The 19,647-nt window shown below is 52.3% G+C and overlaps 1 protein-coding gene across 4 annotated transcripts in view; it reads right to left on the bottom strand.

The window, feature by feature from the left end:
* Positions 1-19,180, bottom strand: part of SPSB4 (splA/ryanodine receptor domain and SOCS box containing 4) — an 81,322-nt gene extending 62,142 nt beyond the window's left edge. For 2 of the 4 annotated variants that reach the window (XM_038571062.1, XM_038571061.1), the window contains exon 1: positions 2,345-3,346. In XM_038571062.1, coding sequence (XP_038426990.1) covers positions 2,345-3,038 — 694 coding nt within the window. In that variant the 5' untranslated portion in view covers positions 3,039-3,346. Of the gene's footprint in view, positions 1-2,344; positions 3,347-18,067; positions 18,171-19,105 lie in introns of those variants that run through there. The other 2 variants (XM_038571059.1, XM_038571060.1) reach the window with 2 other exon arrangements.
* Positions 19,181-19,647: the final 467 nt, after the last annotated feature.

Raw genomic sequence — 19,647 nt, 5'->3', positions numbered from 1 at the left:
CATCATACCCTGCCCATAAGAGAGAATATCACTCCTGTCTGGAGAACAGGCCAGTGTCATAGCAGACAAGCCAATCCTGACATGGGACAACAGATGCTACAGGTTTGCATCACATGACATCTTGGCCTTCCCTTGCCTTCTGATGAGCATTCCAGCTCCAGCCAACCTCAAAAGTCCCTGTCAATGAGGAGGAGGATGGAACAGACCAAGTTTCAGCCTCACCAAGCTTCTCTAGCCACCTGAAGGATCCAAGAGCTCAAAGTGCCCCCCAAACAGCTGTCCTCTCTCATCCAGCTCCCCACCAACATTACACCAAGGAGGATATCGTGGCTTGACTGCTCCTGAGCCTAACATGCATGGGCGTGCCACTGGCTACAACCTCATTAGCACCTTAGCTTTGAACCTGAAAACGAAGCAACAAATAGCTGAGCATGAACTAATACCCAAGAGGAAGCCCACCTTGGGGGCCCAACCATTGGCTCAGGGAGCTCCTACTGGGTATCCATGTCAGCCCCTAATCTCAGCTACCATATTATTGGTACCACCATACCAACCTCACAGCAGCTGTGAAAGGGGCCTGATACTGTCCCATTCTACTGATAAGCAGAATGAGTTGTAAGGCATTAGAATGGCTCACCGGGGACACAAAACCATTGAGCATTGGGGATGCAGTTGGAACTATAGCGTGTCAGACTCCAAAGCCTTGTATGCCAAGTCCACTCCTCCACCCATGATAAATCCTGGCAAGTAAGTTTTCCAATTCTGCTTGAAAGGAGTGTTTGTTGTTGCTGTTGGTTTTCTCAGTACTGGGTTTGGCCAGTCCTCATGTCTACCACATTCTCCACAAGGCACTGGGATGACTAAACTAGCCTTTCTCAGGACACATTCATCTGGTCCTAGATCTAACCAGTTAATCAGAGAATACAGAACACTTTGCCATCGATGGTAATCTTTGTCTAACATCCGTGAAAATGAAATCTGAGCAAGAATGTCGCCTATTACACCAGAGAGCTGAGCACACTGGCTGGCCACTTTCTGTTGGCCCTCCCCCCTTGAAATCAGTCAACCTACCCTACACTCAAGGAAATACTAATTTTTCTTGAGTAAAATCTTCTTCTTGACTTCTTTTCTGGGATTTTATTCTCAGTCCCTCAACTGAAAGGGAGGGGGGAGCAGGGGAAAAGAATAGGCTTCGAAGGCCGATAGACCTACGTAAGGCCTGATTCTCTATAGCTCTACTCTTCAGTTTTCTCATCTCTGAAAAGGGGGCAATTACAGCTCTCATCTGATGTGAATAAACGGGAATTCTGGCTGCAAGCACCTGCCTCCATGAGCTTCATCCGGGCTGCGGCAGGAAGTGTCATGTGTGGATGAGAAGTGTATAAGCCCGCAAGGCTCCACTCAGCTGGCGGCCACACATGCCTTCTGTGCAGAGGCCACCCTGCCTCCCTGAGTGACTCCCTCCTAACATCATAACCAATTTTGTTGCAATGATTTTTAAGCTGCTTCACAGCATGATGGTGCATGTTAAATGAGAGGAGGCCGAAGAGCTGCCAAGGATCACCCCCCAGTAGCCTGGGGGCTTGTCTGCAGCCTGCAAGGGTGTTTTGTTTGCCAACATGGTGATTTCAACAGCTGCCAACTTCAAAAATTGGGCTCTTTCACACAAGTCTAGATTCCTGGGTCCTCTTGGAAAAATCAAAAGACTCTACAACTTCTGGCGCTCGGTCCTAGGAGGCAATGATCAGCTATAGAGGAGGGGCAGGTGACCCCTTTTAACAGGCAATTCACCAGCAAGAGCTGGAAATTGGGTGTTTGGTCCCTGCCTTCAGCAGGCGGTCAATAAATGATAGTTGTTATTATCACTACTTGTTACTTATCAGTAACTCAGAGTGCATGGCATTCAAGTACAGGAACTGTATCTTCTACTGTCACTCTCCCCCTGCTGCGGGCTTGAGGCCTGGCACACAGGAGACATCATTTTGCACGACCCTTATGCAGGCAGCAAGATTCATGATTAGCAGCAGCACAGGAAATCCTTATTAGGTGCCACTCACTGTTCTAAGCACTCTGCCTACATTATTATCTTAGTCGAGCCCTGGCAACAGCCCTGACCCAGATTCCTATCCCTGGGCCACTTTTGCACGTGGGGAAACTGAGGCACAGCCTAAGATCACCAAGCCAGTAAATGAGAGCATCCCAGAGTCCGTGTCCTCTGCACGGGCAGGGTCATCCCAAGCGACCACGGAGGACAGGACCTCACCTGCTCCCGCCACCCTCCCGGAAGCCTCCAGCGCCAGGCAGCCTCCGCTCCCCACCCCCCGCCGCCCCCCTGGGCACTTACGGTCAAGGCCGTTGATGTAGCGCATGGTGACTTCGCAGTGGCCCCACACGGCACTGACCACCGGGTACAGCTTCTTGCCCTTGAGGCCGCGGAAGGCCACGCCCAGGTACTGGCCATCCACGACGAAGCTGAGCGTGCCCTCGTCCATGTCGAGCACCACGAGCAGCGAGTCCGGCAGCGCGAAGGCCTCCTCGGGCCCCAGGAAGGCGGGGTAGGCCACTCCGGGCCTGTTCTTCCCATCGTGGTAGAGGCGGCTGCGGCCCAGGTCCCAGCCCCACGACTCGGCGTCACTGCCCACCAGGGCCGTGTAGCCCACCGAGTGCAGAGGTGCCCGAGCAGTGGCCACGCCGACTACGGCGTGGGTGCCACGCTGCCGGGCCGGCCAGTTGATCTGCCAGGCGTGCAGGCCGCGCGCGTGGCCCACCTTGCCCCGGATGCCATCCGTGCTCTGGGCCACCGGGTGCCGGTGGAAGGTGAGCCGGTCGTCGTCCTTGACGAAGACGTTGAGCGAGCGGTCCTCGGGGTTCCAGGCGTGCCGCAGCTGCACCGCCAGCCCCGCGGCGGGCATGTCCAACAGCTGGTCCAGCCGCGCCGGCCGCCCCGGCTCCGGCCCCTGCAGCTCCCGCTTGGCCGGCCGCAGCGCCGGCTCGCGCACCTCCACCGACTTGAGGCCCCCCGACAGCTTCTGGCCCATGGTGCGCTGCCGGGAGGGGGCCGCCGCGGGCCACCGCTACCTCGCGGGGGCCTCCGGGCTGGGTACCAGACTTCTGGACCGCACACCTCCGCAGCCTCTACCGGGCTGGGGCAGGGGCCCAAGCTCCTGGAAGAAAGCAGAGGGCATGGGTTACGACAGCCACTGTGCCCAGGGGCCGGGCCCCTTTGCCTGCATTAATCATAACAATTAACATAATATCATCTGGCACTTATCTAGTACTTGCCATGTGCCAGACACTGTTCCGAACAGTTTACATCTATGAGCCCATTTAATCCTTAGGCCCTCCCTGTAAGACGTGTACGGTATTATTCCCCTTTTATAGTTGAGAAAACTAGATTACAGAAAGGGTAACTAATTAACTGGCGTCCCATGGCTGAACAGGTGCTGAGCTCAGATTCACATTGAGATCATCTGGCTCCAGAGTCCATGTTCTGCTCTTCTAGTGATCACAGACAATTTTATTTTAGAAGTAAGGACGGAGCCTAGAGGAGTAAAGGGACTGACCCAAGACCACACAGAGCCTAGAGAAGAGCCCAGGTGTATTTGGTCCCAGGGGACTAGGCCTGAGCCAAGACACAGGGGATGCAGAAATATAGGGTGTGGCGCATTGGTTCTCAAGCCTGGCTTTCCTGTATCTAAAATGTAGCCAGGCTCTTTTCTGGCTACACAGAGTGAGGATCCAACAAAATCACCCAGGGACATGAACATGGATACAGGACAACTATCTGAGGATGTGTAGTGTCTCAGGGAAGACAAGGGAAGGTCTTGGGAGGGTGAGTGGAGGCAGGGGAATAAGGGGGCTAGTGTCCAGGCTCTGGAGCCAAATAGAACTGCATCCAAATCCCTGTCTTACTCTCTAAGCCGTGTGTCCAAAGAAAGGTCTCTGAGCCTCTCTCAGATTCTAGTTTCCTCATCTGTAAAATGGGGACAAATAGCACCCTCTGGGTAGTGTGGTAACCTGAGAGACAATAATATAAAGGGCCAAACCTGAGACTCTATGGGCAAGATTTTCCTCTCCTGCTCTATCCTCTGGATATCCCACAAGTACCCCTTCCCTTTGGATGGACATGTTCTTTCTTTGGGCACATAGACAAGGTCAACAACACTGACCCCGGACAACCTCCTCTGAGGCAGGATCCTGGTTTTCAGGGAGGAGGACTTGGCTACCATCTCGAGGAGGCCAGCCAGAATCCCGGATGCTTGGACTGCTTGGATGTGGGGAAAGATGGAGAAGTGAGCCTTGCAACTAGCTCAGAGCAGAGGCATGTACCCTCCCCTCCAGCCTAAGAGCTGCTGGGCTGAAACAACTTCCCCTGAGACAGACCAAGAGGTAGGCATTTTTCATGCCCTGCCCTGCCTGGCCACAACCTCCCACCCAAACAGTGGCACACAGCCAGCCACAGTCCAAGTGGAAAAGAAGAGAACTCCGCTGCCACACAGCATAGCAAGTAGACTATGGATTCCTTTTTAACTCTCCTATTTTACTCTCAACTCCCATTTTCTTTCCTTTCTATTTGCAGACCCCCGCTTCAGCACATGCCAATCCTATCCCGAGAGCCCTGGCTAATGTTTAATCTGGTGGAAACCAGAGCGCGTAAAAATGTGCAACACTAGACAGTTCTAAGATAGCAGAATACAGTTACTCCTTTTCCTATCCCAAATCACCTAAAATAAAGGAGAAAGAGAAAGAGAAATGTAAATGTTATCTTCAGCGAAACTAGAACACATTTGTAACCCGAACCACAACTTCAAAGGAAAGACTGCCAAGAACAGTAAAGGGCTGCCAGAAACAGTGAAGATCCGACGGGGGCGAGAGAGCACCTGTGGCCGCAGATCTCGGAAAAAGCTGGCAGAGCCGACCAGTAGCTGGCAGTCCCTGATGGAAAAAACCAAGGGTTCCTAAACAGAACAGCAGGAGCTGCCTAGGACACCCTGAGGATAGAGGAGGGCAGGGCTGGCAAAGGAAACCCAGGGCGCCATCATCACAGGAAGCAGTGTGTCACTGAGGCAGAGCGAAAGGAGGGCCTGGGCGGGGGGGAGCCCAGGGCTTCCAGATCTCTGCTGCCTGGGTAGAAGCAAGGCCAAAAGAAATCATGGCCACGGTCCTGGGAACAAAATTACAACAGACCAGGGAGCACTCCTGCTCTCCTAGGATACTTCCTGGCCTCTCCTCTACATAAATCCATTGCAAAATGTTGACCTAGAGAAGCCTCGCCTCTTTCAGAGAGGAACAAGCACACAATAGAGTCAAAGATGCTTCCAGGAGAAATAAAGGAGGAAAAGAAAAAAAAAAAAAAAAAAGGCAAACCAAGAAAATTCACCAGAAAAAGGCTGCCGTGAAGCATATGAAAATTGTGATTAAACGTGTAAACTAATTTTGTGATCACTCATTTCAGAAGGGAGACAATTAGCACAGTCTAAAAAAAAAAAAAAGACAAAATGCATCTTACATAGTTATAAAGGCAACCATCGGAAGAACTGAAAATAAAATACAAACTTTCCAAATTGTCAGAAAGAACACAAAATAAAACAGACCACACAGTGAAAGATTTTGCTGTAAGAAGCAATGGAAACAATAACACAAAGACATAAAATAGGATAGTAAAACTAAGCCTGAATAGGATAGTAAAACTAAGCCTGAAACACTAGCTATGTCAATGAATGGCCATGGTAAACTACCAAAAAAAAAAAAAAAAAAAAAAAATCTAAGATTGGAAATCAAGACAAGACTCTCACTGTATGCTACTTAGAAGAGACATCTCCAAAGCAAAGAGACTCAACAGTATTAAAGATCTAACATACCAAGTAATAGCCCCAAAATTCACTACAAAAGCTACAGTAAACATAAGAACAGACAGATACACAGTAGGGGCAGCTAACTTTACCTTTTTTAGCTTATGACAGGTCAATGAACCAAATTAAGCAAAGAAAAAAAAAAAAAAAACAAATTAAGCAAAGACATAAAAAAAAACAAAATTGCATAATTAATAAAACAGGTCATTTCCCATTTATTAGGCCGCAAATAAACCACGCAAAAAAAGCAGAGATAATACAGAATCTAACAACACAAAATAAAAACTAAAAACTCATCACAAAACTATGATACAGAACCCTACCACTTAGATATTTTTAAAAACTCTCTTCTAAACAACTCAGAAAAAGAAATCTATATAGAATTTGCAGACTATGGAGAGAGTAAGAATAACAAAACACATTCCATATCTTAAAGCCCGTAGGATCCTACTAAAGTAGAAATCATAGCTGGTGTACTTATACTAATAAGTATTAAAAAATTAAAATACATGAATTAAGCATCATAAAATAGAAAAATAATAGAACTAATAAAAAACTGAGAACTAGTTCTTTGGGAAAAAATACCACTAAAACAAAACCAAAGCAATAAAACCATATTATATTATCTATTATAATGTTATTATTATATCATTATCATGTTGATAGTATGTAATGAAATGACGTAACGTAATGCATAATAGTACTTTATCTCTATGGTCTTCCACAAACCCATAACCCCAGTCTTATCATGCCAAAAACATAGGACAGATTCCAGTAGGGGGCATCCTACAAAATACCTGACCAATACTCCTCAACACAGTTAAGGCCATTGAAGAGAAGGAACATCTGAGAAACTGTCACAGCCAAGAGAAGCCCAATGATAACTAAATTTAATACGGTGGCCTGGAACAGAGAAACAATACCAAGTGAAAACTAAGGAAATCTGAATAAAGCCTGGCCTTCAGGTAACAATGTACCAATACTGGTTCATTAGCTGTGATAAATGTACCATACTAATGTAAGATGTTAATAATAGAGAGAACTGGGTGTGAGTATATGGGAACTCTACCTACTTTCTTTTTTTTTTTTTTAATTATTTATTTATTCATGAAACACAGAGAGAGAGAGAGAAAGAAAGAGGCAGAGACACAGGCAGAGGGAGAAGCAGGCTCCATGTAGGGAGCCCGACATGGGACTCGATCCCGGTTCTCCAAGATCACACACTGAGCTGAAGGCGGCGCTAAACCGCTGAGCCACCTGGGCTGCCCTCTACCTACTTTCTACATAGTTCTTCTATAACTCTAAAACTATTCTAAAAATTAAAGACTATTAATTAGAAAACATTAAATCAATTTTTAAATTCTAGAAAATTCAAAAACATGCACAAAACGTAAAAATCACCACCTGTCTTGGTAACCAGATGTAAACACTATTAGCATATGGATTATATAATTTTATCTTTTTTTTAATCTACAAAATATTAGTGAATTTTCTTTTTAAATATTGGCATCGTAGACTTTTATTCACATTATTTCACTTAAATAATTAACATTTTCACATATAACTAAATATATTTTAAATGTGGGGCTTTGATGACTAAAATAAGCAATAAAATATACCAACCACTTAATCTGATCATTTAAGGGAGGGAGAAGACACAAACATAAGAAATAAGAAATGAAAATGAGAAAAAACCAAAAGCACTCATAAAAAAGGTTAAACTAGCTTGTTGTTTCAATGTGGGGAAACATTTATGACACAAATTACAAATATATGACAAACTACTGTAAATTGGTGAGAAGACCAACCCACACACGGAATGTGAAAGATACAACAAATAGTTCACACAAAAAGAAAAACAAATGGCTCTTTTGAAAAGATGCTCTACCAAATGCATAATAAAAGAAAAACAAGCTAGAACTACAATGAAATGCCAGTTTTGTTTATCAGATTAGCAAAGCTCAAAAAACCGGATAACAGCTTCTTGGAGAAGCAGACAGGCTCAGACATTGCTAAACCAAAGGTAAAATGCTGTATGTAACCTCAGTGGATGACGAATTAGCACCATCTCTCAGAATTGCAAATGTGTGTTCCCCTTGACCTAGCAGTTCTACTTCTAGTTATTTATTTAGTATTAAATACGCAGAACTACATACGTATGTATAATACACATGATATGTATTATGTACACATATGTATTATGTATAGTACACTTGTAAATCAAATATATATATTACATATACACATAGGCAGCATTGTTTGTAATAGCAAAATATTGGGGAAAAAAACAACTAAAGACAGGCTAAATAAATTGTGATAATTCATATGATGGAATACTATGCAGCTGGAGAAAAGAACATACTGACATGGAAGATTCGACAGAGATGAAGCTCCAGAAACAAAAGTGCAGAGTATTCTGTGCAGTACACTGCCATTTACTGTGGAGGGAAGGGAGAGGAGGAAGAGGGCAGAAGTAGAGGAGTGAGGCGGGTATTTAACCCAAAGGGCCCAAATGGAAATGAAGAGCAGTTGTGTCTACAAGAAAACTGGACACTGTAGTTCAGTTAACAAGACAACTTGCTTTTTTCTCTATCTTTTCTCTAGTCATCTTGGAACTTCATAGCAACTTTCACCCAGCCCTTGAGCCTCAACCAGATTATGAGGAATAAGCAAAATTGCACGTGAAAGGTTCAGGGGAGATTCAATTAATAGAACCAACACTCCTCCAGGGTCACCTCCCTAAGTCTATACTCTCTGCCTAGCGCATCTGACTGCGAGGGGGCTGGAATCTGCCCCTTTTATAATTCACTTAAAGGCACCTTATAGTCCCATTCTAACAGATCGGAAAACTGAGGCGCCAAGAGGAAGCAGCCTGAGCAAAGTGACATGGCTAAACCACAGCAGAGCTGATCCCACGCTGAACCCAAAGTCCCCACTACATGTGCTCCTCGGCGCTGTCTCCATCACTGACCGTGAGCATCTGCACTCACAGGTGGCATGACAGCTGCTTCACGGGAAGGCATGTGCCCCTTTATTCAAAAGGAGAAACAGGCTGAGAGAGGCTCCCGGCAAGTGGCAGGAATGAGATGGACCCGCGGGCCACGGTAGGACAAGCCCGTGCTCTTCCATCTTCTACACTGTGAGGAAAGGGCCTGTGCGCGATGCCAGCTGTAATCAGTGCTGTGTGGCCTGCACAGGACGTGTCTAAGGAAACTACTTTATCCCTGTACACAACCAGGCCAACTTTGGAGTTGTTGCTGTGTGTCCGAAAGCAATGGCCAAGCCACATCCCCAGAGGAGACTCCCGTGGGGTCACTGAGGGCCTCAAGCCACTGCCCCATCAGTGGCAGGTGGGGATCCCAAAGGCGGGCGGGGAGGCAAGGCAGACGTATGACAGTCAGCCCCTCTGCTGCGCCCCCCAGGGCAGGGCCTGACCAGAGTGCTCAGGTCCATCTGCTCCTGGAAAACTAGCGACCTCGCAACGTAACAAAGGGCAGGTCTGAATGCCCGGCTGCCCACTGGGCCCCAGGCCGGGACGTAACCTCTCTGACACTCACCTGCAAAGTGCCGCTAACTCAGTGCTAACCTTGCCTGCCTCTGCAAGGATGTCTGTAGAGTCTGGAACGGCACAGGGCACCCAGGAGCTGCCCAGGAAATGGGAAGAGCTCCTTCAAAGTGTGTACGTTCTCCGACCTTGCCATTTCGGTGCCTGAACGTATCCTAAGGAAACGACCACGGGAGTGCGCTAGGATTCAGCTAAAGAGCAGAGGGCAGGATGGTTCATAGGAGCAAAGAACGGACGTCAGTGCACACGCTCAGCAACAGGGGATTACGTCTTAGCTTCCAGCCCAGATGCCCGGCTGCAGTGGGGGCTCTATCCTGCTCTCAGCAACCCTGCACCCCAGCGGGACTCCCTGCCTCAGCAGTCCTCACCCCAGGGAGGTCCCAGCTCCTATGGCCTCCTGCAACTGGTAACTGAATAACGAATGCAGGAAAGAGGGGCTAAATCATTTGGTTTTGGCCCTGTGGAAACTGTCAAGGGCAATGGTCAGGACCAGAATCCAGGGACAGGGTGACCGGCTGACTCAAGGTCAGAGCTGGGAGAAAGGAAGCTCGGAACAGAGTCCCAGATCCTAAACCCCGGCTATAGGTCAGTGGTGGGTGGGGCTTCTAGTCCTTCCTGCTTCATCTCCCCAGTCCTGCCTGACAGCTCCACCTTCTCCAGGAAGCCTGCCCTGATCCACCAGGCCTCCAGGCACCTGCCCTGCAACTCTGTCCATCCAGAGCCAGCCTGGGCTCTCCGATCCTGTTGATCTGCTTTTTCTTTTCTTTTCTTTTCTTTTTTTCTAACTCCAGGAGTGTTCCTCTGAGGGCAGGAAGCTTTCACCTGGGCTTCTCTGCTCCCCAGGGCACAGACACAGGCACCGTGCTTCAAACACAGGGTAGAGTACACGTAGGAGTGTGGGGAGGTGACACTGAGCTTCAGGGGGGTCTCGCTTTCTGCTCTTTTTAGAGGATGTAGTCAGGAGATGGGGACTTGGGGCCTCATTCTGCCACTAACACTGTCATCTCCTCTGAGCAGCTGACGCTTGGCCATCTCCAGTCTGCCCTTTGTTAGATACAGCCGGGGCACGCTTCCTGCCCCGGTCCTCATTTATTCACTCAACAAACACTTGGAGGATAGCTGCCACGTGCCGGGCCCCGTGGTGCTGGGAGCCGGGGATAGAGCAGTAGCCCCGTCAGACTCCGTCCCTGCCTTCTCCCCTCAGCCAGAAGGAGCGGGCGCCTGTCACATTTCTCTTCTCGTCTCCACCACAGAACTTGGCCCTGGGCCAGGCACACAGGCGCTACAACAAAGTCCAACTTCCTGCTAGGAATCGGGTCGCCTCTGAACCCAGGCGGCAGAGGGCACACTGCACGGGGCCTAGCGACGCCTCTGCCGCACTCCCCGCAAACCAGACTTCATTTCCTAGTCGCTGCTTGCATGGGCTGCTTACTGACGTCCCGGGACGCTCCGCCCGGCCCTTCAATGATGCTGAGCGAGGAGACAAACCCCAAACTGCCAGTCGCCCCTCCCGGGACCCTGGTGGGTGTCGCAACCTGACAGAGAAATGAGGAAACATGAAGCGTGGAGGCCGCGACGCTCAAGGAGCCGCAGCGGTCTGCAGATGTGACACGCAGTCTCCAGAGGCACAGGACCAGAACTGCCACTGTCAGAGGCCTGTCCGCCGGCTCGCCCGGGCACGGCGCCCCCACGAGCCCCACGAGCCCCACGAGCCCCACGAGCCCCACGAGCCCCACGCTGCAGGACTTGGCAAAGGCCCTCAGGGCGGCCTTTGGCTTCAGACTTAGGGGTGAGTATGGATTTCATTCCTGCTTTTAACCAACAAAAATGCTGCCTCCCTGGGGATCTGGGAGGCTACAGGAAAGTCTAACACCGGATGGCTTCCCTCTAGGGAGAGCTCGCCCCAAAGGGGTCACACCCAGTGACAGGTCTGAATTATGACAAGGACTATGAAAAACAGTGAGCTCGGATACCATTCGAGTTCCTTTAACAGACTCGTACTGCTTTCAAGTATCTGCTATGGCATTTGTAAAAAAAAAAAAAAAAAAAGCCAAGCTAATCTAATCATGCCCCTGCTTACAGTCTTTCACGGCAGGATGAAGTGCAGACTCCTAACCCTAACCTCCCCAAGTGCCCCTCCACTAAACCCCTCCACTGCACCCCCATCCCCCTGCCGAACTTCCCAACAGGCACACGGCAGCCCACACATCCCTGTCCCAACCCGCCGCTGCCTCCCTTCCTTCCCTCTCCCTGCACACCACCCCCCCAACCATGCATACATCTGGGTAGTTCGGCTCGGTATCAACACCTCTGGGGAGCCCCCGCCCCTACCCGCAGAGCCCCTGGACTTGTCCATGAGTCTCCTTAGCTGCCTCCCTCCCACCAGCTAGGGAACCATTTGAGAGCAGGTCTGGGCCTCCTCATTGCAGGCCCCAGGACTCCGAGTGGCTCTGCCTCAGAGCAAGTGCTAGGTGAACATCTATCTACACAACGTACAGGCCTGAGCAAATGAGCAAAAGAACCTCCACAGAGGCATGAGCTGGAAGTACAGAGCTCCATGAGCTCATCTGTCATCTCCATTCCTGCATTTTTACAACAAATGGTGCCAATAATACCTAGCTGAACCTGGTTTGACGGGGATGTTTTAAAGATTTTCTTAGCACAAATATTAAGTAGAGGGGCTGTTTTATTAAAAGATGCTCATTCAGGATGAAACCACCAATGATGAATGAACTAAAGAACCTCCAGGGTTTTATCCACAGACGCCCATTATCTTTTTCCCGTCTATATACATGCATGGAATTCACACTACAACTGGCTGGGCAAGTCCTTTCTTCCCCAGCGCTCACAAAGAGAGCCATCTGTCCAGTTCCAGGTGGAACCGTCTCACGCCTGTCTTCCTAGAGTGCAAATCAATGAGGCTTCCCCCAGCCTCTCCTTCTTGTGGGGTTTCCATGGGAATCCTCCCACGCGTGACTGAGCCAGGAGCCCCCGAGGCAGAAGCTCAGGCTGTCAGCCAGCAAGGGGAGCAGAGGATGGGATGAAGGAGGTTGCCGGTCAGAGACCAGGCCAGCATGCTCTATCTACAAGGTCATTTGAAAGAGACACACTTCTGAGGCAGTGAGGCCAGAGGCCCTACGGCAAGGCCCATGCAGCCCTGGCAGGCAGGCCTGGTCACCCTGCAGCTGCCCCTGTGTGCAGAGGGCGGCCGCAGGCACATGCGGGTTGTTCCGGGGGGCAGCTGGCCTCTGTGAGGCCTGGCGTGGCTCAGGCTAGAGCAAAGTGGTGGGGGAGGGTGCTACACATTGGGACCCTCCTGGGGAACATTCTGTGAGGGAAACACAATAATCTTCATGTCCAGCCCCTCATTTATCTCCCATTTATTTGGCGTGACTGGTTGTGGGAAAACTCAGGATGCCTGAAAGAAAAGCAAATTTATTCATGCTTCGGGCTTGATCCAGGGGATCACGATAGGCACCTGCTGGGATTTCTGAAGGTCCCTCTGTGAAGCCTGAGGTGTCTCTAGGAGCATTTTTGAGAGACCAGGGAGAGTATGAGAGAGGAAAGGGGGCTTATGAGGAAGCAGAGAAACACAGAGACCTAGGAGAGACAGAGAGAGGAGAAGAGGGCCAGGTGGGAGGGAGCCCTTGGCCCCAGGAATCTGTGTGACTGACTTATCTCATAGTATATGGCTGACAGGGGAGCCATCTCTGTGGCCAGACTGACTGGAACAATCTCAGCTCCTTCCTGGAGAAGGCAGGGCTCCGGGTTCACCAGCAATGACCCTTCACAGCACTAAGCCAGGTGGGTGACTCTGGAGCTGCTCTGGGCTTCTCTCTCTGCACACGCATGTAGGTACAGAGCTCAGGGCAGCTTCCGGTCACCTCCGGGCTCTAGGATGCATCTTCCCTACCCCATAAACAAATGGGGTCCCCCCAGGTCACATCTTCAGGTTCTGCTCCTCCTCTCTCATTTCTGGCTTCTTGCTGATTCTTCCAAACTGGGTCTCCGGCCCTGCCTTCTCCCCTCAGCACCAGATCCCTCTTTCTGGAAGCCTCTGACCATCACCAGATTAGGTGCTCCTTCCAACAACCTTGTAAAGCCAGCTGGCCTCTTTCTACCATAAGCCTCCCCGCCGGGGGTTGGGGGCATGCTCACCCTCTCCAGATGTCAGACATCTGGGGACCCACTGGCACCTCATAACCTACATGTCCAGGGCTGAGCCACAGTTTCATCCCTCTCCAGTATACCAAGTTCCTCTCTGTACAGCCTAGTTTCTGCTGGGGGTCCCTCCATCTCTCCAGCTCTCTCAGCAACTTCAGCTCTCCCTTAGCTCTGCTGTTGCTCCAGTTACGGCAATGGTCTCCTTAACGGGGCTCCTTGACTCCAGTCTGTGTCTCCTAACCCCCGTCCCATGCTGCCAAGGGGTCAGTCTGACCAAGCCATCATCCATCTTGTCATTCATCTCTCCAGGTGCCTTCTCAGGGGGAAGCTGCACCCCAGAGCTTGGCACAACAGTCCCCAAGGTCTGCTCACATTTGTTTCTCCCACACTGCCTCCCAGCATGGCCCAGCTCAGAGCAGCCATGTCAGACTCCCTGGAGCACTACATCTCGTCCATACGTTCTCTGGGTGCCTTCCCACTTTCCCTTGGCTGGCTGATTTCTCCCTGCAAGCAGGCCGGGCAGCCTCTGTGCCAGCCCTCCATCTCCCTGCATCCTCGTCCTTGTTGTCTTCTGCACCACATGCTGCATTTCTTGTTGGCAGAGCCAGCACCCAGCACCCAGCTCTCCTCTACCTCCTGCCAGCATCTAGCTAGCACCTGCTACCTCTGGCTAGGTGAGAAACTACTAGTGGGGCTGAAGAAGGAATATCTACTCCACATCTCTTGTGTAGTTTGGATTTTTAACAACAAACATTTTTTTCTCATAATTAAAGTACACATCTTCAATGGGGATTAAGTTCTAAACTCAATAATGTGAAGCAAAAATCACATGTTGTCAACACTGCCCTGGAAAGGCCCACAGGGCCCACGATACCTGATTTGGGTTCACCATCCTCTTTCCCAAAGGGTTCAGCACAGACAAGTGTTTTTCTCACAGCCTCCAGATTCTTATTTCCTGAGCTGAGCAGCAGCAGATAAACTAGCTGACTTATTTAGGAACCGTGTTTTATTTTAATATGTGTTGATATCTTATGTATTTTTTGCTATTGATCTTCTTTACCAAATATGTATGGTTATGTTTACATAAGTGCACACATTTATGTACCTATTTTTTTTTTTAAGATTCTACTTATTTATTTGAGGGAGAGAGTGTGATTTAGAGAGCCAGCAGGGGGAAGGGCAGAGGGAGAGAGGGAGAGAGAGAGAGAGAATCTCAAGCAGACTCCATGCTGAGCACAGAGCCCCACATGGGGCTCAATCCCACAACCTCGAGATCACAACCCGAGCCAAAACCAAGTTGGAAGCTCAACCAACTGAGTCACTCAGGAGTCCTTATGTACTTACTTTTTTTTAATGACTGTGAAGCAGAAACTTCGGATCACTTCACTCCAGGTCCCACCACCGCCCTGATTTTCCACACAAATGACCCGAGTCTAGCCAGGGAGTTGCCGGAGACCCTTCATTCTTATATCAACAGAGAAGAGACCTTTCAGGAGCTATGGGACAACAGGCCAGGCAACTCAGGGGGAATTAAGTAGCCCCCATATGGTAAGTTAAACTGAGTCTCTTCACAAAGGAATGAGAAACTCTGGGAGAAGAGTAAAGTCCCCCAAGGACAGGCCTACCCAAGTCAGAAGAAGCGAGTCTTAAGTGAAGTGTGAGCCCAAGGTGGTGATTGATTTTGGCTCAGGTTGTGATCTCGGGGTTGTGAGATCAAGCCCTGTGTTGGGCTCCGCTGCAGAGTCTACTTGAGAGTATCTCTCTCTCCGTCTCCACCCCCTACCCACTCACACTCTTTCTCTCTCTCTCTCTCTCAAAAGAAAAAGGAGGGGGGGAAGGAAGCAAGCAAGCAAAATAGATGAGGAGAAAGAGAAAAAGTAGTCAAGGCAGGGAGAACAGCAAAACCAGACAGGCCAGGGGGTGGAAGGCAATGAGAGAAGAAAATGATGACAAAGGGAGAAGGGGACAGTAACCAGGCCTGGAAGACCCTGGAGTCCATTGATCCTAGTGCAGGGCAGCCTTGAGGAGGTTCTAAGATAGAGAGGGCTTTGACTGATGGATTTTTTTTCAGGTAGGCCAGATTGGAGCCCAGTGTGGGGCTTGAATGCACAACCCTGAAATCAAGACCTGACCTGAGATCAAGGCTCCGATGCTTAACCCAACTAAGCCACTCAGGTGCCCCAGTGCACTTATATTTTTAAAAGATGTTGCTGGGGGGCAGCCCCGGTGGCTCAGCGGTTTAGCGCCACCTTCAGCCCAGGGTGTGATCCCAGGGTCCAGGAACAAGTCCCACATTGGGCTCCCTGTGAGGAGCCTGCTTCTCCCTCTGCCTATGTCTCTCCTTCTCATGAATAAATAAATAAAATCTTTAAAAATAAATAAATAAAAGATGTTTCTGATAAATGCTTATTGCTACTGCCTGCTAATCTGATACGTGAAAAAAAATGTATCTTATTGTAGTTTTAACTTGCACTCTTCTTATTGAGGGAGGTAGAGCATCCTGTCATACGTTTAAGTATCATTTCAATTTCGTCTTGTGTGGACTGTTTATGGTCTTTGTCCAGTTTTGACCTTCTGCTTATTGACTTGAGGAACCTTTTACATATGAAAGAAACGAGCCCTTTGTGATAGGAGTGACAATTCTACCCCCAGTCTGTCCTATGTCTCTTGACTATTGCTGGTGGTTTCTTTTCCCTGTAGATTTTCTTTTTATATAATCGAATGTATCAGTCTTTGAAAGGAAACAGAAATACAAGACATTTGAGAGATACTGGAGTGACATGGCCAGCAGGTTGAACGTTGTTGTTTGCCAGATGTAGTTTAAATTCTTTTTAGGACTACTTTTTTAAGGAAGTTTTAAAAATTGAATCAGTTGGAGGGTATGTACTTCAGAGGGATAGGCCCTCGTGTAAAGCATGCTTATAGCATGCTATTGACACTTTTGTCTTTCTACGAACTCCATTAATCTGCAGACCTTTAGAAACAGATGAAGGTTGGGGGGGGGGGGGAGTCCCCTACCAGCCTGAGCGACAGAAGCTGCAGGATTTGGTTGGAGGCTAGAGGGGAGAAGGTGGAGAGACTGGGAGAGAGTCAGTGCTCTGATCTCTTCTGATGGTGCCTGACCGGCGGGGAAGAGGGTGGGCAGATCCCGGAGTCTCCTTTTAATAGCGTTTCCCTGAGGCTCAAGCATAACATTTCACGTCTTCCAGATTTAGGCTCATCAGATTGCGGGGAGGGCCAGAAGGTGGGTGGAGGAATGGGGGCTCGGATTCCTAGAGAGGAGAGAACTCCTATCTTCACCCCGCAGCCCCCCTCCCCCCCCCGCCTGGGGAAGATAGGGCAGAGGAGGAAACCGAGCTGGGACAGATTAGAGTACCGGCCCAAGGTCACAGCGAGGGCTGCCGGAGGAGGCAGAATTCGAACTCTAGCCTGACTCCAGAGCCCAGAGCTCTCCACCTCCTGGTGACAGCGGCACCGAGGTGCCCTCCCCTCCCTTCCAGTCCGCAATCGTCCACGCTCAGCCCTTAGGGAGGCTGGGGGGGGGGGGGGGCGCTTCCTCAGTTTACCCCAGCCCGGTGAGGTCCTGGGCTCGGTGTCCCCTCCTGGCTGCGAGCCGGTGGCGCGTCCTGCGCACCCCCCACCCCCGGCGGACACCCCTGCCGCGCTCCAGGCTCTGCCCTCCTCCCTCCTCCCCGGACCCCACCTCCTACCCCTGCCCGTGGCTCGCGGAGCTCGCGACCCCTCCCTTCCGGAGCATCACCAAGTTTGTCTCCAAGCGAGGCCAGAAACTGGCCCCGGCGGCGCTCAGGCCGGGCCACCAGCCTCCCCACGCCGGCGTCTAGAGTAACCGGTAACCACAGCCACCCTTCATCACAGCCTCCTGCGTGCCAGGCCCTTGATTTCCAGAGCTCGGAATCCCCTCCCCCCACACGCACCCCGACGAACAGACCCCCGGAATTTACTCGGTCCCCATTATACAGACGAGGGAGCGGCTACAGCTCCGGAAAGTTGTGACACGCTTGGGCTCGCACCGCTAATAATAATGCCGGCTAGCGTCTGGCCGAGCACTTCCTATGTGCCAGGCACAGCTCTACGTACGCTAGGAGCATCACCTCATACATCTGCCAATGCCCCTATAAAGCGGGTACCATGATCAGCCCCATCCCACAGATGAGGAAACTGAGGTTTGGCGCCTGGCCCAAGGTCACCCCGCAAATGGATGACGGATCTTGCGCCCAGACCCGGGCTGGGAGGCTCGGGGAGCAGTTTTCCGTGCCGTCTCCATCACCCCGAGAAGCACAAGCTTCGAACCTACGGCATCGGGGGCCAGCCCCAAAGCCCCGAATGCCCCAAGCCTGGACGCAAACCAGCGGGTCCGCACGGCCACAGCCCGCGGACAGGAATTCCCGGGAACCCGGGCAGGACCCGCGCCCGGAGCTCCCGCGCGCCCGAGGGCGCCCCTCGCCAGGAGCCGGACGATACTCACCATAAAAGAGAGGGCGAGCGGCTGCCGGGGGGGTCGCGGGGCCGCCGCCGCCCGCTCAGGGGCGCCCGAGCCACCCCGGAGATGCCGGCCGGCTCCGCGGGGCCAGGGGCGCGTCCTCCCCGCCGGCGCCCGGCACGGCGGCCTGGAGTTGGGCGTTCTTGGGGAAGTTGGCGCGCGGGCACGGCGGGAGGGCGAGGGGTCGGCGGCGAGCGGGGCAGCGCCTCCCCGCGCGGGTCCCGGGGCGCGCCGAGGCCCGCGCTCCCGCCGTGCCGAAGCTCCGCGCCGGCCCCGGAGGGCGGCGAGTCCCGGGCTCAGGGCTCGCGGGCCGCGCCTCGGCCCCCGGCCCCCGCCCCCGGCGCCCCGGGCGCGCGCAGCGGTAGTTGGAGCCGGGGTCCGGGCCCGCGCGGCGGGGCGCTCATCGCCCTCCCCGGGGGCTGCGCGCCTTTGTGCGCGGGGCGCGCCGGCCGCCGCGGCCAGCCCTGGATGCTGCAGCCGCCGCCTCCCCCTGCGCCGCCCGCTCCCCGCCTGCCCCGCCGGCCCGGAGGCTGCAGCTGAAAGCCGATCCGGCTGAGCTCATCCCCGAAGGCCACTAATCCAATAGCCGCGGAAGGCGCGGCCGCCGGGAACGCCCCTTCCCCCGCCATCCCGCGCCCCGGCCCGTCCCAGCCCGGGCCGCCGGCGCCGCCACCTTCCCGAGGCCACCAGCTGGCGGGAGAGGGAAGTGGAGCCCGCGCCCGCGCCCCTGCGCCGGTCGCCATTCACCCGCGCGCTCGCCGCGCTCCCTCCCCCCGCACCCATTCATGCGCACGGGTGCTCCCCCCTTCATTCAGGCGCGCGGGGAGCCGGGGGGGGTGCCCCGCGGGGGAGGAGACACCCACGGTCACTCGGCGGCTCTGGGGCTTCTTCCCAACGCACGTGGGAAGCCAGCCGCCGGGGAGAGAGGATGGTTTAATAGCCTCTTCCTTGGACACGTGTCCACACTTTATTTTTAAAGAGCAGGCTCCAACTCATCTTTCAAATTCCAATTTCATACTGCACCTGCTTCACGGGGCCTTCCCGCCCGCCCGAGGCGCGGGGAGGTGGGTCTCGGCTCCGCGGGCTCCCGGAGCGGACGGCGGGCGCTGGGTGGCCCGCCCCAGCCCGAGGGAAGGAAGAGGGCGTGGCCAGAGCGGGGGTGGGGTGGGTGGGGTGGGCTGGGCTGGGGTAGGGGGGCCCCCGGGAGGTTGCTTCGAAGCTTCTGGGCCTCCTCTGGGAAATCAAAAGTCCCGGGTCCGGGTGTCCGCGCGCGCTCCCGGGGTTGACTTCAGTCCCATTCCACAATCACTGGGTCTGTCCCCGGGCCTCTCCTCTCGGGGCCAGGCGCCTAGGAGCCTAAATGCAGAGCGCCCGGGTCGCCAAGGACACAGACTGGTGAAGACAACTCAAACCGGGGAGGGAAATGTTTGGATGGAGGTTCTGGGGCTCCCTTCCCGGACGGGGAAGGGCATGTCTGGGAATGACTCCAGGTGGAGGTGGTTAGGCCAGTTAGCCCCTGGGGCAGGATGGTCGCCTGGCTAGGTAGCTACCCCAGCACAGGGCCC

This window comes from Canis lupus, chromosome 23, assembly GCF_011100685.1.
Source record: "Canis lupus familiaris isolate Mischka breed German Shepherd chromosome 23, alternate assembly UU_Cfam_GSD_1.0, whole genome shotgun sequence".
In the NCBI taxonomy this organism is placed as follows: domain Eukaryota; kingdom Metazoa; phylum Chordata; class Mammalia; order Carnivora; family Canidae; genus Canis; species Canis lupus.
The sequence above is the reverse complement of the archived record's forward strand: the minus strand, read 5'-3'. Positions and strand labels throughout refer to the sequence as shown.